This window comes from Ctenocephalides felis, unplaced genomic scaffold, assembly GCF_003426905.1.
Source record: "Ctenocephalides felis isolate EL2017-DRISC unplaced genomic scaffold, ASM342690v1 CF-g0.4_SCAFFOLD_01886, whole genome shotgun sequence".
Taxonomy (NCBI): Eukaryota; Metazoa; Arthropoda; class Insecta; order Siphonaptera; family Pulicidae; genus Ctenocephalides; species Ctenocephalides felis.
Genome location: NW_020538040.1, coordinates 46664776 through 46684575, shown reverse-complemented (window position 1 = coordinate 46684575; position 19800 = coordinate 46664776). Strand labels below are relative to the sequence as shown.

Here is a 19800-nt window from a genome sequence, read left to right as displayed (position 1 = left end):
TCATATCTAAGGCTTGAAACAAAGCAGTATAATGATTGTTTATTATAAAAATTATTTGTTTTATATGTTTATTAACATTTAGTACTAAGCATTATCATTTTGAGTAAGTTTGAAATGTCGCGTTTACAATTAAATATATAAAGCTCATATAACAAAGTTTGGAAATGTCTTATTTCTATGACAATAATTTATATAAAACAATAATAATTTAATTTAGAAATTTTCGAGCAAAAAGTTAACGCTTCACTTCCGTATTCAGGAAGAAAACAAAACACGAATAATTAAACATTGCTCAATAATAGCGTATTGTAGCAAGTATGTTTCAATCAGAAACATCGTAATGGTGACAATTCCTTCGACAATGAATTCTAAACACAACGCAAATTCAAATCAGGCAGAAGTACCAAATAATGCTCAAACCCTCGGAATGAGTATCGCGACACACATTCTGTTAATTAATAGTATTATGAATTCAGGCAACTCCGTATCCCAAGTAAGGGCGTGTATTAATAAACACTCATTAATGTATATATGAACGGAATAATAACGATTTATCTAACTGCCTACATTTGGTTTCTACACGAGAATTAAAATGTAATTAGATACCGCATTACATCCCGGGCCAAGATATATGTAAGTAACGTATATTTGCGAGCGCTGGGGCAAAACAGATACGACTGTAAGTGATACTGAGTGAGCAATAAACGTGCTGACTACTTATTAAATGGAAGGAATAAATTAGGAAATTAATTCTTTTGATTGTCTTGTAAGCATTGTATTTTTTCTTTTATTTAGAGAATAATCATATTAGATCTAAATCTAAGTTTAGAGGTAGTTTAACTATCCCTTGTAGATCAGGTTTTCCTAAATTGGTATCTTCGAGAGATATCAATTTATGTGGATTTGAGAGTCAAAAAGTTCTGTTTTTCGAACAGGCTCTTGTCAAGCAGTAGTGACATTGGTTTTCTCTTAGAAATATAGATAGCAATATATTTCAAACGTGAAAATATAGCCCTTACCCATCATTACTGCATTACTGCATCAATAAAAAGTCATTACTATTACAATACATTTAATATATAAGAAAATCATCACAAAAGTTCATAAAGATTAAGATCGCTGTTTTGCTTTATTTAGTTTTGCTTTACCCGAGCACATCGCCGACTTCAAATTATACAAGTTTTTATCCATTAAATTAATATTCTTCAACAAAAGCCTCACTTGCAGAAAGTATTTCCAAAAACGTCACGTTTAAAAACTTAAATAAGTTATGTTAATAACTAATGAAATTGTGTAATAGATATCTTACTTCTGCAATAGATAATATTTCGTCACAAAAACATTATGATTATCCTTATGGCCAAAAATATCATTACTAACGTGCATGGCATCGTGCCTTAAGGCAAATTGTTAGAACTTTCAGCGATTAATTCAAATTACAAACTATCTGATTTTTCACCGCAAAACGGCGTTTTTTGTCTTTTTTCTTTACCTCCAAAACGGGTAGAACAACGTTTTCCAAAAACTAATCAACACGGTTCCTGATCAGTAAAAATCGAATGCTTTTTGAATGACTCAAATCGGTTGAGCGGTGCTCCCAAAAACGTCGATAAAAAATTGTATCTATACATACATACATACGTAGAACACACAAACATCCATTTTTTAAGGTATGCCAAAATGTTTAAGAACTTCTGAAACGTTCTTCTCCAATTTGTGAACGTTTACTATAACTTACCCTACAGTAAATTAATAAGCATATTTGAAAAAATAATTTTTTATCCTATCAACTTCTCAAAATCAGGGAATCATTTATAAAAAGTATGCTCGTTAGAATTATTGGAGTATTATAATATATCAAAGAATTAAAAATTTCTTAATTAATTTGAAAGTTGAAGCTATGATTGAGATTTATTTCTTTAGCATTTCATAACTAGGGATGTACACCATGTAAAATATGTATTTATATAACAAGAAATAATATAATAAAATTAAAATTTCCGATATGGCATTTATCAGAAAAAACGTATTAACACAGGCGTATTCTGTACCTTAATCACACAAAACTATTTCTTATGACAAGTTTAGTAAATATATCTATGAAACTTGTCTAAAAGTTTAAACTTAAACACAGTTTTTGAAAATTTCTAGTCTTGTATAAAACCGTGAAGACTAAAATTTTCAATTTAAAATTGAGTATATATTTTGCATTCAAGGTTCTTATCAACGAACATAAATGATACATATATACGTTCTATCATGACAATTTATACATGCAAATAATCATAACGTACTTTCAGATATTTCGTAGATGTAATCAAACGGTCTGTAAGTGCAAATATTTGTATTCGCGAATATGTGCAAACGACAATTCGATTCAATGTTAGCTCTGTATATGAAATATAGGTTTTGAGTGACGAAATTTATTGTTTTATCAGATAGACTTCGTGTTCCCAAAAGAAAATAACCCTTTCTCGGGCTATTGTTGTATCAATTTGAAAATGTATTATCAGTATTAGAAAATTTAATAATCAAAATATTTCAAATATAGACAGTTCAACTATCAGGCTCTCTTTTAAAATGTAGAAGGAAAGTATGATCACAAATAGCTCATAGAACAGTCTAGTACTGATAAATGAATCAGCAAAATTAATCCAATCCGTTTAGAACTATAAAATGACACCATAAAGATTTAGGAACAGTGAAGTACTTTTCAAACAAATTCAATACAATTTTACGCAAGAATATAAGCTTACCAGTTAATTATTACTGTAATTGATATTAAAAATGATTAGGCTATGATAAAAAAAAACAATTCTAAACATGTTTTTCAATTTAACTCGAGTATTGTCAAATTTAAATTCAAGGACAGTAATAGAGATCTATTAATAAAATAGTTTTCTAAGTTTTTTTCGCATTTTTGATAAAATAAAAATTATAGAAGTAAAACACGTAAGGCGTTTGTCAGGTCTAAAATACCTTGAATATAAGATCTAGGCAAAACAATTTAAAAACTTCAAACAACCTTGAACAATAGTTATCGATATTTGGATTATAAATCAAATATAAAATACATCTATCTATAATTTTGCACTTATCAAAAAGTACTAAATGAAAATGAATCCCACATTGGACTCAAGCTAAACTAAACTAAAAGCTGGAAACTAAATTATAAGAAGCATGAAATGATTATTATTTATAATATTAATTATTTCGTATAATAAAACGTGCATAAAAATCTTTATGAATTTCTCTTTGACTTAAAATCAATAAAATTTTGTTCAACACATTCTCATTCCATACAAACTAAACAAATTTAAGATCCGATCTAAATCTAAAGAAAAATGCTGATACCCAAAAAATATATATGTCGTCTTAAAAGTAGGTGTACATAGAAGATACATTAATATTTTCTGATACGTATACCTATCAGTAATCATATATGAACTAAGAAATTTCACCTAAATATGAAATATCGCGTCAGAATGTATGTGAAGTAAATTTTGTTAATTTATATGAGGTCACATGAATTTGAGATAAATAATAAACAGCATAGAAGCAATTATTTTTGAAAATAAATTACCATTAGTTTAGCAAAATCCTCTAGTCGTATGTGGATACTAAATTATCAAAGGCGGCATAGGATATAGGGCAATAATTAGCTACTACACAGATGCACATCTATCCCTTTAAGCATATTCATAGGCTATGTAAATTTCCATTTTCGAAACGCAAGAGACTTTACTTTTACGATTTATTACTGCTTGGCATTCACAACGGTCTGACGGATTTCAAAACAGTTTGCTTAGGAGATCATTTATCTTCGAAATTATATCGTACATCATGCTATTTCGCATTATTAATAGCTTCTATTTGAGAATCTACAGAATAGGAATTCTTCTGGCGTTTAGATAATGCGACGCTATCTTCTCCAGACTCATGAACAGTACGGGCCGGGATTTGCTCTGATCTGCCCTCATATGTGATGTGCTTTGCTCAATGTTGTTTTTTGGCGAATAAATAATCGCACGTGTATTCAAACCTGAGTGTTATGTTCTCAGCATAATAGCCTAGGGATGAAAAAATTGCTGGCGTTGCACAAAAGCGTCTATCAGTAAAAGTGATTCATTTGAGTGGCTCGCGGGTAAACGCTGCACATTAAGTAAATCGGTATGTAATACGAAAAACATCAGCAGAGCGAGTAGGGAAAACAAAGGAAAAATTATATATAAAATAATGTGAAAAAATTGATCAGATAGAAAGGAAAATCAAAAAACTAATATTATCTTTATTTCACTGAAGGAAGTAAAACCATGCATCTCCACCGCATGGCATTATCTACAACCATGCCTCTTGTTATCAAAAACTTCTTCAACTTTGAATACGGATAGGGTAAACAAATGGAAATTACATAAAATGATGTGCAAAAAAAATTGACCTAATAGACACAAAAATCAAAAAATTAATATTATCTTTATCTCACTGAATGAAGTAAAACCATACACACACGCAAGGCGTTTACAACCATGCTTCTTTTTATCAAAAACTTCTTCAACTTTAAATACATTTAACGACACTCATTAGAATAAAAATTTTGAACTAAGCATTGTCGCTACAATATGTTTACCGCAGCAGTTACACAGCTGTACAAGCCAGTAAGCGGCCAAGTATTTGTTACAAAAATATTTAAAGATGTTTCAATCTTTATCGATAAAAATGTAATAGAAAATTAAAACATTTTACTTGCAAAAAAATGAGGACGACAATAACTAACTAGAATTGTCAATAATTCAACTCGGAGTGTGATAAATCTAGAAGCAAAAAGTAAAAAATCGGGATGTCGTCTATAGACGACGCTTTTAGCAAAAGGGTAAAGATTGTCCGTATGAAAACATTTCATGCAGATTTGAAAAATGTACTTATTGGCAGTCTAAAAGCTTACAGCATACAGTAAAGCAAAAATCTACAACAAAATTTCCATCACATACTTTCGACTAAAAAAGTATCTTCCAAAAACCGTTTTTATAACTTTCGATCAATCTTTGTGACATCGAATCACATATACGTATGTTTTCGACCATACCCTTTTACGACATAATGGCCTTTTGGGCTTTCAGAATAATTTATGCTCTTCACATTGCATAAAATCAAATATAGTAAGAACTTGGTTGAGTAAATGTAATAGAAAATTAAAACATTTTACTTGCAAAAAACTGAGGACGACAATAACTAACTAGAATTGTCAATAATTCAACTCGGAGTGATAAATCTAGAAGCAAAAGTAAAAAATCGGGATGTCGTCTATAGACGACGCTTTTAGCAAAAGGGTAAAGATTGTCCGTATGAAAACATTTCCATGCAGATTTGAAAAATGTACTTATTGGCAGTCTAAAAAGCTTACAGCATACAGTAAAGCAAAAATCTACAACAAAATTTCCATCACATACTTTCGACTAAAAAACGTATCTTCCAAAACCGTTTTTTATAACTTTCGATCAATCTTTTTGACATCGAATCACATATACGTATGTTTTTCGACCATACCCTTTTACGACATAATGGCCTTTTGGGCTTCAGAATAATTTATGCTCTTCACATTGCATAAAAATCAAATATAGTAAGAACTTGGTTGAGTGATTAATGCGGCTTTTATAAATTCACAAGAATATTTGTGTACATATATACATAAGTTTTATATCTTGTAGACATAGATTATATATATAGAAAATTTGATTACATATAAACAAATTTGATTTATATTTAATACTCATAAATCAACTAATATTTTCTGAAAATCAAATATGTATAGATTCCAATTCATACAAACTTGAAGTTTTTAACTATGAAAAAACCATATAATCATAACTCAAGAAGTGATAAAATTAACAGTGCATTGTACAATGAAAATGTTCAGAAAAAAATATGCTGATTTTTTTTAACGAAGGTTTTTCTCTGTATGAAACAATACGTCCATCAGCACAAATTTCGATTATCTAATATTTCGATCTACAACATGTGAAAATATACAACAAGAACCAAACATTTTTGTTTAGTTCTGTAACATTCATTAGCAATATTGCTTGTATCACATTTCATATCTGCCAATTAAACATTTTGAGATTCAATTATAATTTCAGCGTACGCGCGCACCCATATTTGCTTTTAATCCGATGCTATGCAAATGATTGAAACATGAATTCTATGTATATTACAAAAAATATCGGAATATTATTTTACCCGTGTGTAATGCATTGAAAATAATAATCAATCGAATCATAATATGACGTTTACGTGACAAAATGACATTTTTCTAAATGAAATATTACTCTTTAATTAAATTTTACTTTAATTTAGCAAGTAACTAGCTGTAAGTGGAATTCTGTTTTAAGGCAATTAAGGCATCGTGCCTTAAGGCAAATTGCTGGAACTTCCCGTACCAAAAATTATTATTTTTTTAAAGACGATTAACATTTTTGAAAAAAAAAATTACTTTGAAAAAATAAGATTTTTGAGAAACTATAAATTGGCCAAAAAATTACTTTTTTTTGAAAAAAAAAATTTTTTTAAAAAAAAAAAATTTTTTTATTTTTTTTTGTTTTTTTTTTTTGAAAAAAAAATTTTTCTTTATTTTGACATATTGTGGAAGATCTGAACTTTTTTCAAAGCAATCGTACTGTTTTAACTGCATAGGGACAAAATATAAAGCGCGTAAGTGCCGCGTCGCTGTCTAATGCATAAGCATTGGTACGGAACCCATAGGAATGTTAACAAAAATGTATACTTATTGTTTGTTAAAATATCTGATAATTTGATGTGCATATGTCTAATGATCATTTTTGACCGCCAAATGGCTCAATGGTATTTAGCTTTGAGGCAGATTACATAAACTTCCCGATATGTGTAAATAATCGACTTAATCAAAAAAAAATTAGTTTATGAGTGATGATAAGAGTACAGAGTGGTTTTATTCCACATCATTGAAAACGAACGAACACTCTATACCAATTTTCATTTTAACAAACGTCAAAAAAACTTCTCATTTTCTCAAACTTTGATGAATTTTTAAAGTTAAACTACTTGTCGCAAGGCCGTAATATTTGAGTAAGTTTTATAAGACCATGGTATATATCGCCAAAAAAAAGTTCCACAAAAATCGGCCTAATTTTTTTTCAACAGTTAATTACAAGAAAACGGCTCGGTAGATTTTCACCTGAAACTAATCTGTGTCATTCCCAACTAATATCTTTCGAACAGTTTTCTATTTTTTAAAATCGATTCGGTAGTATGAGCTTAAATGTGGAAAAATTTAACACTTTTTTTTAAATTGTAAAGAAACAGCTTGGCAGATCGTCGCACAAAATGACAGTCCTCATCGAGATACATCGAATGACTTTTAAATTTTTGATATCCAGTCGTTTTGAGAAAACTTCGATTTACGGCAAAAAATCTATTCACATGCACGCACACGCACACATACACACACACATACTTTTTACAAATTTGGTCTCATTCGATTCAGAATGGCTTGAAAAGTCGAGGAAATGTAAAATTATCGAATCGGATTTTTTTATGAAAACATGAACTTCTCCTTCGGGAAGTTAAAAAAATAAAGTAATTTAAGCGTAAGATAAACTACACTCTTGCAATTTCACATAAACTACACACTTGTAATTTTCAAGGCAAAATTGCACATTATTTGAAATGTGCTACATTTAAACTTAATAAATAATAATTTTATATTAATAGCATAATTAGTTAAAGTAAATTATTTTTTATTCGAAGGTCTAGTAATGCAATTATATACAGAGTGCCCCAGAACTCAACTCGACACAAGTCAAAATGGAGTGATAATATTGATCGTAAATACTATAAATTAATAGAAAAAAATCCCACGTACTTTGAAAATTAGGAGCTTTTAAGTGCATCCCAGGACTTTGATCAAACAGTGACAATTTTTCAGTTATTGTGGTTAATTTTTGGTTTTTATTTTTTACTCAAATTTTTCAATAATAAAGTAATCAAGTACTCTACCATTTTACAATTGATGGAACTTGCAAACACACTTTGTACTTTTTTTTTAAAAAAAGGAGGGCCTCTGAAAGTAAACTTATTCAAAAAAAATTAAGTTCTTAGTTCATCAAGAAGATATAATACCTGAAAACTTGAGGCAATTGTGTTATTGTTTTTGATTGTACCTGGAAATGTTATTCACAGTAACGATACCAAAGTTTAAATAAACAAAAATAATGACAATTAGTCACAGTAACCAAAAAATGGTCACAGTTTACCAAAGCTATGAGTTGCACTTAAAAGCTCATAATTTCCAAACTCTATGGAATTAGTTTTTGTTTCTAATTTCTTTCATGATAGTTAACCACCAATACTATCACCTTGTGACGTTGAAGTTCTGGGACACCCTGTATAATAAATGGTATTGAACTAATGCGAACAACAAACAAAACTATGCATTTAAATGTATTATTTATATAGTTATGATGCTATTATGTGTAATAAATGTATATGAATATATGTAGGCATGTCATAAGATTCTATCTAGCCATTCAGAAATTTGATTCACAATTCAAAAAAAATTTATAACAGATTAGTCGCAAAACTCTGATAATATCTTGCAAGTGCAAAAAAATGTGTATATACTTTGAAAAACTCATGAATTTGTTATTCGTCTGCTATATAATAATCTAGACAAAAATAAAATGGTAATAAATGTATTATTTATATAGTTATGATGCTATTATGTGTAATAAATATATATGAATACATGTAGGTATGTCATAAGATTCTATCTAGCCATTCGGAAATTTGATTAACAGTTCAAAAAAAATAAATAACAGATTAGTCGCAAAACTCTGTTAATATCTTGCAAGTGCAAAAAAATGTGTATATACTTTGAAAAACCCATGAATTTGTTATTCGTCTGCTAGAAAATAATCTAGACGAAAATAAAATGCTAATAATATTAGTCGAAGCAAAAAGCGGTCGAGACCAACGGTATATATATATTAGTTCGTAGCCCCAGCTAGGGATCGGATGCTGCATTACTCGCACATCTTGGGGCGATTCGAAGATTATAGAGAACTGACGCGTCACACGGCAAATCCTAGGTCGGTTCGTGTCTCGAATAAAACAACCGATTCATATGCAATATGAAAATATTTAAATAAAACTTACCCGCTTGGATTTCACGAAGGGCACACACGCTCAGCGTATTTACTCTTCGGCGGATTTAGAGATTTCGAAAACTGGAATTGGATTTACTAGAAAACCGTTAGAAGTTGTAACGGCTCCTGAAAAGATAAAATACCAGTTGAATATTTTTTCTACTGCTACAAATTTATTGTTAACAAATTACCCTGGGCTACGTAATTATTTTATTCATACTGTATAAACATTTCAATTGAAGAAATAAATTTAAAACTAGTGGGGCGCATGGCATCGTGCCTTTAGGCAAATTCCCGTACCAATTTTTTTTTTTGTTGAAGACTTTTTGAAGATATTTTGGAAATTTTGAACTTTTTTCAAAGAAATCGTAATGCTTTAACTGCATAGAGACGAAATATCAAAGCGCGTAAGCGCCGCGTCGCCGGCTAACGGATAAACATTGGTACTATAAAATATCTGATAATTTGATGTGCATATGTCTAATGATCATTTTTGACCGCCAAATGACATTTCTTTTCACTTTTTTTTTACTAGATCTCCAAATCCGCTAGACTTGCCTTCATAAAAATTTGATCCGAAGATATTTGATTCCGAAGATATGGGGCAAAAAGTGCCAAAAACGGTAACTCAGTTTTTAAGAGAACGGAGCGTCCGATTTTAATAGTTCAAAAAACATTTTACTTGTATTAACAAGATGAAAAACTGATTACAATTTTGAAAAGGCAGGTCTTTCTGTTATGGACTCTCAATAAAAATAAGTTAAAAAATTGCCATTCGGCGGTCAAAAATGTTTATTGGTTTATAGAGATTTTAATATTATGTACACATTTTGCGTAAATGTTTTGGATTCCGTACCAAGATTTTTAATTTTGAAGTTTATTTATATGGTTCAAACAAACGTCCTCAACATTTTCGACAGTATGGAATAATCTATTTGTATGATTGAAAAACCATTCATTCAAATCATTTGCAAAGGGTTTAAAACGGTTAAACACTTGAGAGAACAGATTATCCGATTAAATCAATTGAAAAAACATTTTGCTTGAGTAGATGGTGTGCAAAAAAATCCATATACAGAAAATTCAGAAATCTTGAAAATTTGCAAAAAAAAAAATCAAAATTTTCAAAAAAATTCAAAGTTTCAAAAAAAACTAAATCTTGAAAAATTAAAATAAAATTATTTCTTACAAAAATTTGAGAATATTTTAGAAGTTAAAAAAAATCGAATCTTCAAAAAAAATTCTAAATTACCAAAAAGATCGAATGTAAAAATAATAGACTCTTGTAAACGTACACATAAATTGTTCATAAAATACAAATACGTATTTATAACATATAATCTATTTCAAAATCTTCACAACAATTATTGATTATTTTTATTTCACCAATGTTTTACTACGGTACAGGAAGTACTAGCAATTTGCTTTAAGGCAAGATGCCATGCACCCCACTAGTTATGTGGATGGATGCATGTTTAATAAGTATTTTACCTACCAAATATATATATATATATATATATATATATATATATATATATAACAAAGTCTAATAATCGGGCATAACATCAATAAAAAACATGAATTTCTTTCAAAAATTTATTTTAAATCCATACGTTTCGGCTATAATCCTAGCCTTCATTCAGTGGAAACTAAAATTAAAATTAAAAACTAAAACAATTGAATTGGAGTGAAAAGAAAAAATAAAATAGTAATTAGTACTTAAAATTAGTTGATCTTAGTGTTAAATTTGAAAATTTTAATAATCCATGGTATTAGGATATGGTAATGCACTACACTATGTATTATAAACATTAACTTGAAATTACACAATATTTTCACAAAACTGATTTGAAAAAATCACAAATGGATAGTGTGTTATTCGTAGACTGGTTGAAGATGTAATGGAGAAAGACATTTTTTTTAAAAATATTTTTACCAAGATTCTGCACATGTGTGGAACGAATTGTAAAACCTTTGCGCGAACGCTTTTATTGTTTTGTAAGAAATTTGGAAATGTTATCTAAATAGAAGAGATTTGTGTCGCACAGCGTGTTGAGCTCATTCCGTTTATTTATTGTCTTATTGTTATAAATAGTTAAAAAAGATCCCTCTATAATTCTTCGTTTAAATAAATTTTGTTCAAATTGTAGTACAGTCGGATTAGAAAAGTCCATATTGTGTTTTAAAGTGTATATATGGTCTGCAAGAACTGTTTTGAATTGTTTGGGGTTTTTTGAATTGTTTTTATGTTGTTGTAACCGTTTATTGAGGTTCTGGCTAGTTTCTCCTATGTAAATTAAATTACAGTCTAAACAATTTATTTGATAGACGAGATTTCTGAGTCGTTCAATATTAAATGGGGTTTTTGTCTTGGTAAAAATAGTGCTAGTAGTTGTACTAAAATTGGTTACAAGTCGAAGTCCAGATTTATAAAAAAGTTTTTTCCAAGGAACATACAATTCTTTAATGTATGGCAAACATATTACACCAGAATGAGTTTCTGAGTCAGCTAAATCGTTATGTACTGTGCAATTGTCCATTTTATTCAAAAGGTACGTTCGTCTGTTACTAGTTACGGAATTTATAAGTTTTAGGGGATAAGAGTTATCTGTTAAAATTTTTGTAATTAATTTGATGTTGTTGTCCCAAAATATTTTGTCCGATAGAAGTATTGCGTGGTCCGTTAGATTGTCTTTCTCCTTTACATCTCCGTTAGATTGTCTTTCTCCTTTACATCAGTCCAAAAAATGTCTTTCTCCATTACATCTTCAACCAGTCTACGAATAACACACTATCCATTTGTGATTTTTTCAAATCAGTTTTGTGAAAATATTGTGTAATTTCAAGTTAATGTTTATAATACATAGTGTAGTGCATTACCATATCCTAATACCATGGATTATTAAAATTTTCAAATTTAACACTAAGATCAACTAATTTTAAGTACTAATTACTATTTTATTTTTTCTTTTCACTCCAATTCAATTGTTTTAGTTTTTAATTTTAATTTTAGTTTCCACTGAATGAAGGCTAGGATTATAGCCGAAACGTATGGATTTAAAATAAATTTTTGAAAGAAATTCATGTTTTTTATTGATGTTATGCCCGATTATTAGACTTTGTTAATACATATGTCAACATCAAATTCAGAATCATACAAAATATATATATATATATATATATATATATATATATATGTGTGTGTGTGTGTGTGTGTGTGTATATATATACAAATCTCTCATTTTCAATGTTATGAACAGAACAGAATTTGTTTACAGTATTTCAAAAGATAAAGAATATAAAATGAATTGAGAACTAAGCAACAACTCAATATCTCATTAACCGGCTATGAGATGTAATTAGTAATTGCAGATCGAAGCTGAAGTTTTAATTTTGTTTTAAATCTCTACCGAATAATTTCAAAGGTTTTAATTTAAACTTCAAGTTGCGAAAAGGGGATAAAAATATCAGATGTTGCAACCTCGAAAAATTTGCCACTGATCCAATTCAGTAGCCCTAATAAAAGTATATAGGTGAATTACTGAATTTTTGTCTGTATGTTAATTAGATATTACGAAAGACAAAATTTAACTAGTGGGGCGCATAGCATCGTGCCTTAAGGCAAATTGCTGGAACTTCTCGTTTTTTTTTTATAAAAAAATAACATTTTTGAAAAAAATTCACTGTGAAAAAGTTACATTTTTGAGAAACTATAAATTTTTGACAAAAATTTATTTTTTTTTATAAAAAAAGGCTTTTTGAATGAAAATTTATTTTGGAATATTTTGGAAATTCTGAACTATTTTTCAAAGGAATCGTACTGCTTTAACTGATTAGAGACGAAATATCGTAATATATCGTAAGCGGCGCATCGCCCTCTAACGGATAAACATTGGTACGGAACCCCTAGAAATAGGTAAACAAAATTTATACTTATTGTTGAAATCTCTATAAAATATCTGATAATTTCATGTGCATATGTCTAATGATCATTTTTGACCGCCAGATGGCGTTTTTTTTAACTTCCCGTAGGGCAAGTTATAGTAATCGCAAAAAAATCGAAAATGAAAATTTTTATATATCTTTACGTTTCAAAGGTTTCTGAACATTTTGGCATACCTTAGAAAAAATGGATGTATGTGTGTGTGTGTGTGTGTGTGTGTGTGTATGTGTGTGTGTATGTGTGTGTGTATGTATGTACGTGTGTGTATGTATGTGCGGATACAAATTTTCGTCGACGATTTCGGGAACACGGATCAACCGATTTGAATAATTCAAAAAACATTCGATTCGTATTGATAAGGAGACGTGCTGATTAGTTTTTGGCGAAGGCAGGTCTAGCCGTTCCGAAGATACGGGGCAAAAAGTGCCTAAAACGGTAACTCAGTTTTTAAGAGAACGGAGCGTCCGATTTAAATAATTCAAAAAACATTTTACTTGTATTGACAAGATGAAAAATCGATAAAATTTTCATAAAGGTAGGTCTAGCGGTTTCGGAGATATGGAGGAAAAGTAAAAAAATTAGCCATTTGGCGGTCAAAATAATCATTAGACATATGCACATCAAATTATCAGATATTTTATAGAGATTTTAATAATAAGTATACATTTTGTTAACATTCCTATGGGTTCCGTACCAATGCTTATGCGTTAGACAGCGACGCGGCGCTTACGCGCTTTATATTTTTTCCATATGCAGTTAAATCAGTACGATTGCTTTGAAAAAAAAGTTCAGATCTTCCACAATATGTCAAAATAAAGAAAAAAATATTTTTTTTCAAAAAAAAAAATTAAATTTTTTTTTTCAAAAAAAAAAATTAAAAAAAAAAATTTTTTTTTCAAAAAAAGTAATTTTTTGTCCATATATATAATTTCTCAAAAATCTTATTTTTTCAAAGTACATTTTTTTCAAAAATGTTAATCGTTTTTAAAAAATTAATAATTTTTGGTACGGGAAGTTCCAGCAATATGCCTTAAGGCACGATGCCTTAATTACCTTAAGACAGAATTCCACTTACAGCTAGTTTACTTTTTTCATTAGATCCCCGAAACCGCTAAACCTGCATCAGTTTTTCATCTCGTTAATACAAGTAAAATGTTTTTTGAATTATTCAAATCGGACGCTTCGTTCTCTTAAAAACTAAGTGACCGTTTTTGGCACTTTTTGCCCCATATCTTCGGAACGGCTAGACCTGCCTTCGCCAAAAACTAATTAGCACGTCTCCTTATCATTGCGATTTAAATGATTTTTGAATTATTTAAATCGGTTGGTCGGTGTTCTCGAAATCGTCGACGAAAATTTGTATCCGCACACACACATACATCCATATTTTCAGGTATGCCAAAATGTTCAGGAGGTTTTGAAACGTAAAGATATATAAAAAAATTCATTTTCGATTTTTTTGCGATTACTATAAGTTGCCCTACGGGAAGATAATTAGATGTTTATTAATGTTTTTATTTGTTTATTTTACCTAATAGACCAATCTTTTGTACTCAGTCAATGAAACAACAGTACTATCAATCAAAAAATACCATTATATTACGTAAATTATACATTTTTAAATTCTTACACGTGTATTTTTAAAATATAAATTTATTATCAAATATTTTTTATTCATTCGTGTAAAGTTTTTAATTTCATGCATTACGAATTATAATTCAAAATATGCCTTCAATTCGATCCATTTAACTCACAAAAATACTATATATATACGCAATTGATACATATACGCAGTTCTGTCAAATTATTATTAATATGCATAGTAATCTAGTCATCATGAAATTTGTCATAACAAAATGAATTCATATTGAAATTTTTCAAAATGCCCTGTTGATTTAAAAAAAATAATAAAATTAGATTCATCAGAAAACCTATAATTAGAATATGATTGAGACAGTGGTGATAGGCTTTGTATTCGCGACATTTATTTTATCATGTGTAGCCAGTTTTGGATGTCAACAATTCGTAAGACCCTGTCAAACTGAGGATGCGCAGAAAGGTAAAATATTTGATCGACGAGTTAAAATATGCACAAATTGTATTAATGTATCAAAAGTATCTTCGAAGCAAAGACTAAGGACGACCAATCAAACCTGTAGTTTACGGAGAGTGACTGGACGGATGATGTTAATTTGCGACGACCCAGGTTATGTGGGCAAACCCACAGTATGTGAGAATAAATTTGGGCCCATCACCGATGAGAGCTACCATGTCGCCAAGCAGCAACGCAGAACTCTCAGGAGGACGAAGCGAAAAATGGAATTTAGTACAAATGTTACAATTTGATAATATCCTATCAGAAATAACGGTCGAAAATATATATCGATGAATACAAGCATTTGTAATAAAATATTAACATGTAAAAGCAGTGGAGAAAAATGAAGTTGGAACGTCTTTCACCTTAATCGGCTCGAGTTCGGAAACAAGCACGCAACTTGCTCATCAATTCACACTTACACCTTATAAATTATATCTTGGCATGTTATTAATTATATATATATATATATATATATATATATATACATTCACACTCGAAGAATTAATTCTGGGGAAAATTGCATAGTTCTCATTGTCAACTACGATTGCCTAATTACGTTGTACTACTGATCAGTTGTTATATTCAGATATGTATTCTTAATATTATGTTCAAAATACATTGACTATATCTTCTTGTATTTGTTCCTATAAATTACAAATGAAATTGAATACGTTAGTTCATTTCATATAAATAAAACTTAAGAACTGCTTGAGAAGTTCAAATACATCTCTATAATTTTTAAAAATTAATAGTGTTGGACAGACACAAAAAGGTTTTGGTACTCAGGATGCTTTTTGCACTAGAGATTTTTTTTGTGACTTTATTTTAATGCAATACACAAATGAAACCCTCAATAAAAATTGTTAAAACTTTCGAAATATAATCATTTGTTATATAAATAAAATTACTAAACTAATAATATACATAAAAATGAAGTAATTACAAATATATGGACCGATTCTGCGCATAACAGAGAAATGTTACGGCATGGCATGTTACGCTCCGACTCCCCATACATTATGCGAATGAATCATACTGAATGCTGTCAAAATATCATGTATTTGCTGTTCATTCCGGCGTTTTAAGCATAAACTGCAACGTCACTCGTATGTTACCTAAGAGGAAACAGAAACACACACTTATCTAACATCGTTTTTTTGATATTTGTGCGGCTTTTAGGTTATGTTTTGTATGAGAAAACCTGAGAAATTCGCCTGACTGAACACCAACCGCATAACTTTTGTCTATATTACTATGGAAAATTCTTCATAACATGACCTTATCATAACATTGCGGCAGAATCGGTCCCATAGTCTATGCTCGAGTTTTAGAAATTTTATTATCGAAGAAGATCTATGAAGATCTATTTCAAATATTTACAAATATTGCATCATTTAAGTAATTAAAATATCAATCTATAGAATTAATTAAATTTGAAATTACTATACATAATCTTATTGATATTTGTTATCATTTGTAAATGATGCCGAATATAAAACCCATTTGAATACACCAACTATTTATAAAAGGCATGAAAAGTATTTTACTATTTTTTTGCCAAAACGTTTAAAATAATTTTAAATCGGAAATAATTTGAATAGTATTTGTAGAATTAAATTTATTGTTGTTTCAGTATTTATTTATGGCTATTAATAACGTAATGAATTTTCCATCCATTATGGGAAAATATCGTTCTGTATTTGTCTTTTATGTTTAAAATTATTATAGTCACATAGTTATAGCAAAATAAATATATTTGTATTCTTGGATATTTAGTAAGAAAAAGCAAACATATTAAAAACTAGTGGTGCATGGCATCGTACCTTAAAGCAAATTGCTGGAATTTTTCGTACCAAAAATTAAAATTTTTAAAATAAGTTTACAACATTTTGAAACTTCGAGAATAATTAGTTTTTTAAAAAATATGACTTTTTTGTTTATATTTTGAAATTTGATGAAAATTTTGAACATTTTTCAAAGAAATCGCTCTGCGTAGCTATTTTAGAGACGAAATATAGAATCGCGAAAGCGTCACGTCTAACAGATAAACATTAGCACTAAACTTATAAAAATATAATCAAAATTTGTACTTATTATTGAAATCTCTATAAAGTTTGATAAATCGATGTTGAAAAATCATTTCTGACCACCAAATGTTTTTTTATTATTGAATCTCCGAAGTCGTTAGACCTGCCTTTCCAAAGATTCAATCAGTTCTTAATTTAGCCAATAAAAATAAAATGCTTTTTGGATCATTCAAATTGGACGCTCTGTTCTGCAAAAAAGTGAATTAACATTTATTGCACTTTTTGTTCCGTATCTTTAAAACGGCTGGACCTGCTTTTGCCAAAAAGTAACCAGCACGTCTTTCTACCAATAGAAATCGAATCATTAAATCATTAAAATCGGTTGATCTGTGTTCTCAAAAGCGTCGGCGAAAATTTTTATTCACACGCACATACATTCATCTTATTCTAATGTATACCAAAAAGTTCAGAAACTTCTGAATCGTCAAAATATGCAAAAAAATTCATTTTTGATTTTTTGCGATTACTATAACTTACTTTACGGTAAGTTAATAATTAATATAGTTTTTTTATAATTTTTTTTTAATTACAATCTGACACACTTAGGACATTCAGTAATTGTTTTGACTGTTTTATTATATGGATCTTGAATGGATGGCAACCCAGTAGTTGCCCAGTCCAGTTATGACCAACTATCTATACACGAAGTATTTGCCGACATTTTTATTACATATGCAATTATACCCACGAGAGGCGATTTTTACTTGAGGCTATATTTGAGTTCTATAAACTTAAGTGGAAATTTTACATCAAAGTTGCCTGATGTCGGGCTATGGCGGTAGCTGGAATCGAACCAGCGAACCTGGGACTAGTTGGTGCTAGGCCACGTCCTAACCGATATCCGCACCGCTCGCCCAGTATAGTTTATGTAATTGAAAAATTGTTTCGTCGCATTATATTCAAAAAGTAAACAATTTTTTCATTTTTATTTTTTCAGATAAGAGTCGTATTCCTTTACTGGTTGCCTTGCATTTTGCGAATGAGCAGACCTGGACAAACTAGATCCGGTTCATCGGGCGCCTCCGACTATTCCGTTCCTGTGCCGCCACCTTCGAAACACATGCATGATGTCGTCGAACTGAAAGAGCGATCTTCGAAAAGTCTGCTTGCTAATGTTCTGGACATTGATGATGATTTTAGGCATGGAAACCATCGGGCAGGTTGTGGAATGGCCACAGGACCTTACTTCAGAACAGTGTATAGGTAATAATAAGCATAATCTCTAAAATCGTAGCGTCGCCTATAGGCGACATCCACTTGACAACGTGAGTAAACGAATGCCTCCTATAGACGACATCGAACGAATGTGACAATTTTGCTTTAATAATTATATCCCCGTGTTAAATTATTGAAAATTCTAATTTGTTATCGTGATTTTTAGTTTTGTAGAAGTGTGCATTTTCCAATACATTTTTACCGATGATTGGAAAATCTAAAAATGTTTTGTGTAACAAATACAGACTTATACGCAAAGTCACTCTTGTGTTTCATAATTTTATTATTTTATTGTTCAACCCACACAATCATAGACTTTTGCTATTTTTTATAATATTTAGAGGCCAATTTTCCGATAAAAATAGAAATGTTACGGTAACGCTATGTTACGGGTCTATATTCGTATTAGTTAGTAGTAACGAACTGTCGAAAAACTATGTATTCGCTCTGCTATCAGGCGTTTCACACAAAAAACCTAACCTACAAAACGCACAAATGCCAAATAACAATTTTAATATAAGTGCATCTTTCTGACGTCTCGTTGATAACGCATATGTGAGTTTCGTTTTATGTGTAAAACGCCCGATCGCACAGCAAATACATATCTTTTTGGCTCTTTATTACCAACTAATAAGAATATAGCCCCTTAACATACATTATCTTAACATTCCTTTTTTATCGAATATTTAGCTCCGATTGATCATATTTTAGCCAAGGCTGACACAAATGATTTGAAAATAAAAAACATGAAGTACGGAATTAATATATACTTGCTCCGCACTTCGAGAAGAATTTTCTTGACCAAAGAAAAATGAATGAAGTCAAATTTCTATAGTTATGGATGGCATTACTTAAATAAATTCAATTGTCACAAAACCATATCAAGCTGATATGTTCGCTCACTTATGATGAGAACATACTTGGATCATGAACGTGATAAACGATTTGGGGCCCATTCTGCCGTAAAATAGACCAATGTTATGGCAAGGCTATGTTACGTAGCGCTTGTCTTACAAAATGGTACTAAATACTGTCAAAATGCCATGTATTTTCTGTGCTATAAAGCGTTTTACCTTCACCCATATGTTATTATGCCGCGTCACAAAGATGCAGTTATGATAACTTTGTTTTTGAAGTAAAACTTATTTAGGTGCAACTAGGGTGTAAATCCGTACAAATGCAACGGAAGTGCGTTACGGCAGATAAGAGTCGATAATAGAAGAGTCGAGTGCCAATGATTTGTCATTCGCATTCGATGATATCATTTCTATACGGGTC

At 29.9% G+C, this 19800-nt stretch overlaps 1 protein-coding gene and 1 long non-coding RNA gene across 2 annotated transcripts in view; one reads left to right on the top strand and one right to left on the bottom strand.

The window, feature by feature from the left end:
* Positions 1-19800, bottom strand: part of LOC113376822 — a 137494-nt gene that overhangs the window by 37361 nt on the left and 80333 nt on the right. The window contains exon 2 of the long non-coding RNA XR_003367061.1: positions 9190-9305. This is a non-coding gene — a long non-coding RNA (uncharacterized LOC113376822). The remainder of the gene's footprint in view (positions 1-9189; positions 9306-19800) is intronic.
* Positions 1-19800, top strand: part of LOC113376816 (neuronal acetylcholine receptor subunit alpha-7) — a 415073-nt gene that overhangs the window by 393726 nt on the left and 1547 nt on the right. Inside the window, exon 9 of the mRNA XM_026616883.1 lies at positions 18245-18467. Within this exon, the coding sequence (XP_026472668.1) occupies positions 18245-18467 (223 nt within the window). The remainder of the gene's footprint in view (positions 1-18244; positions 18468-19800) is intronic.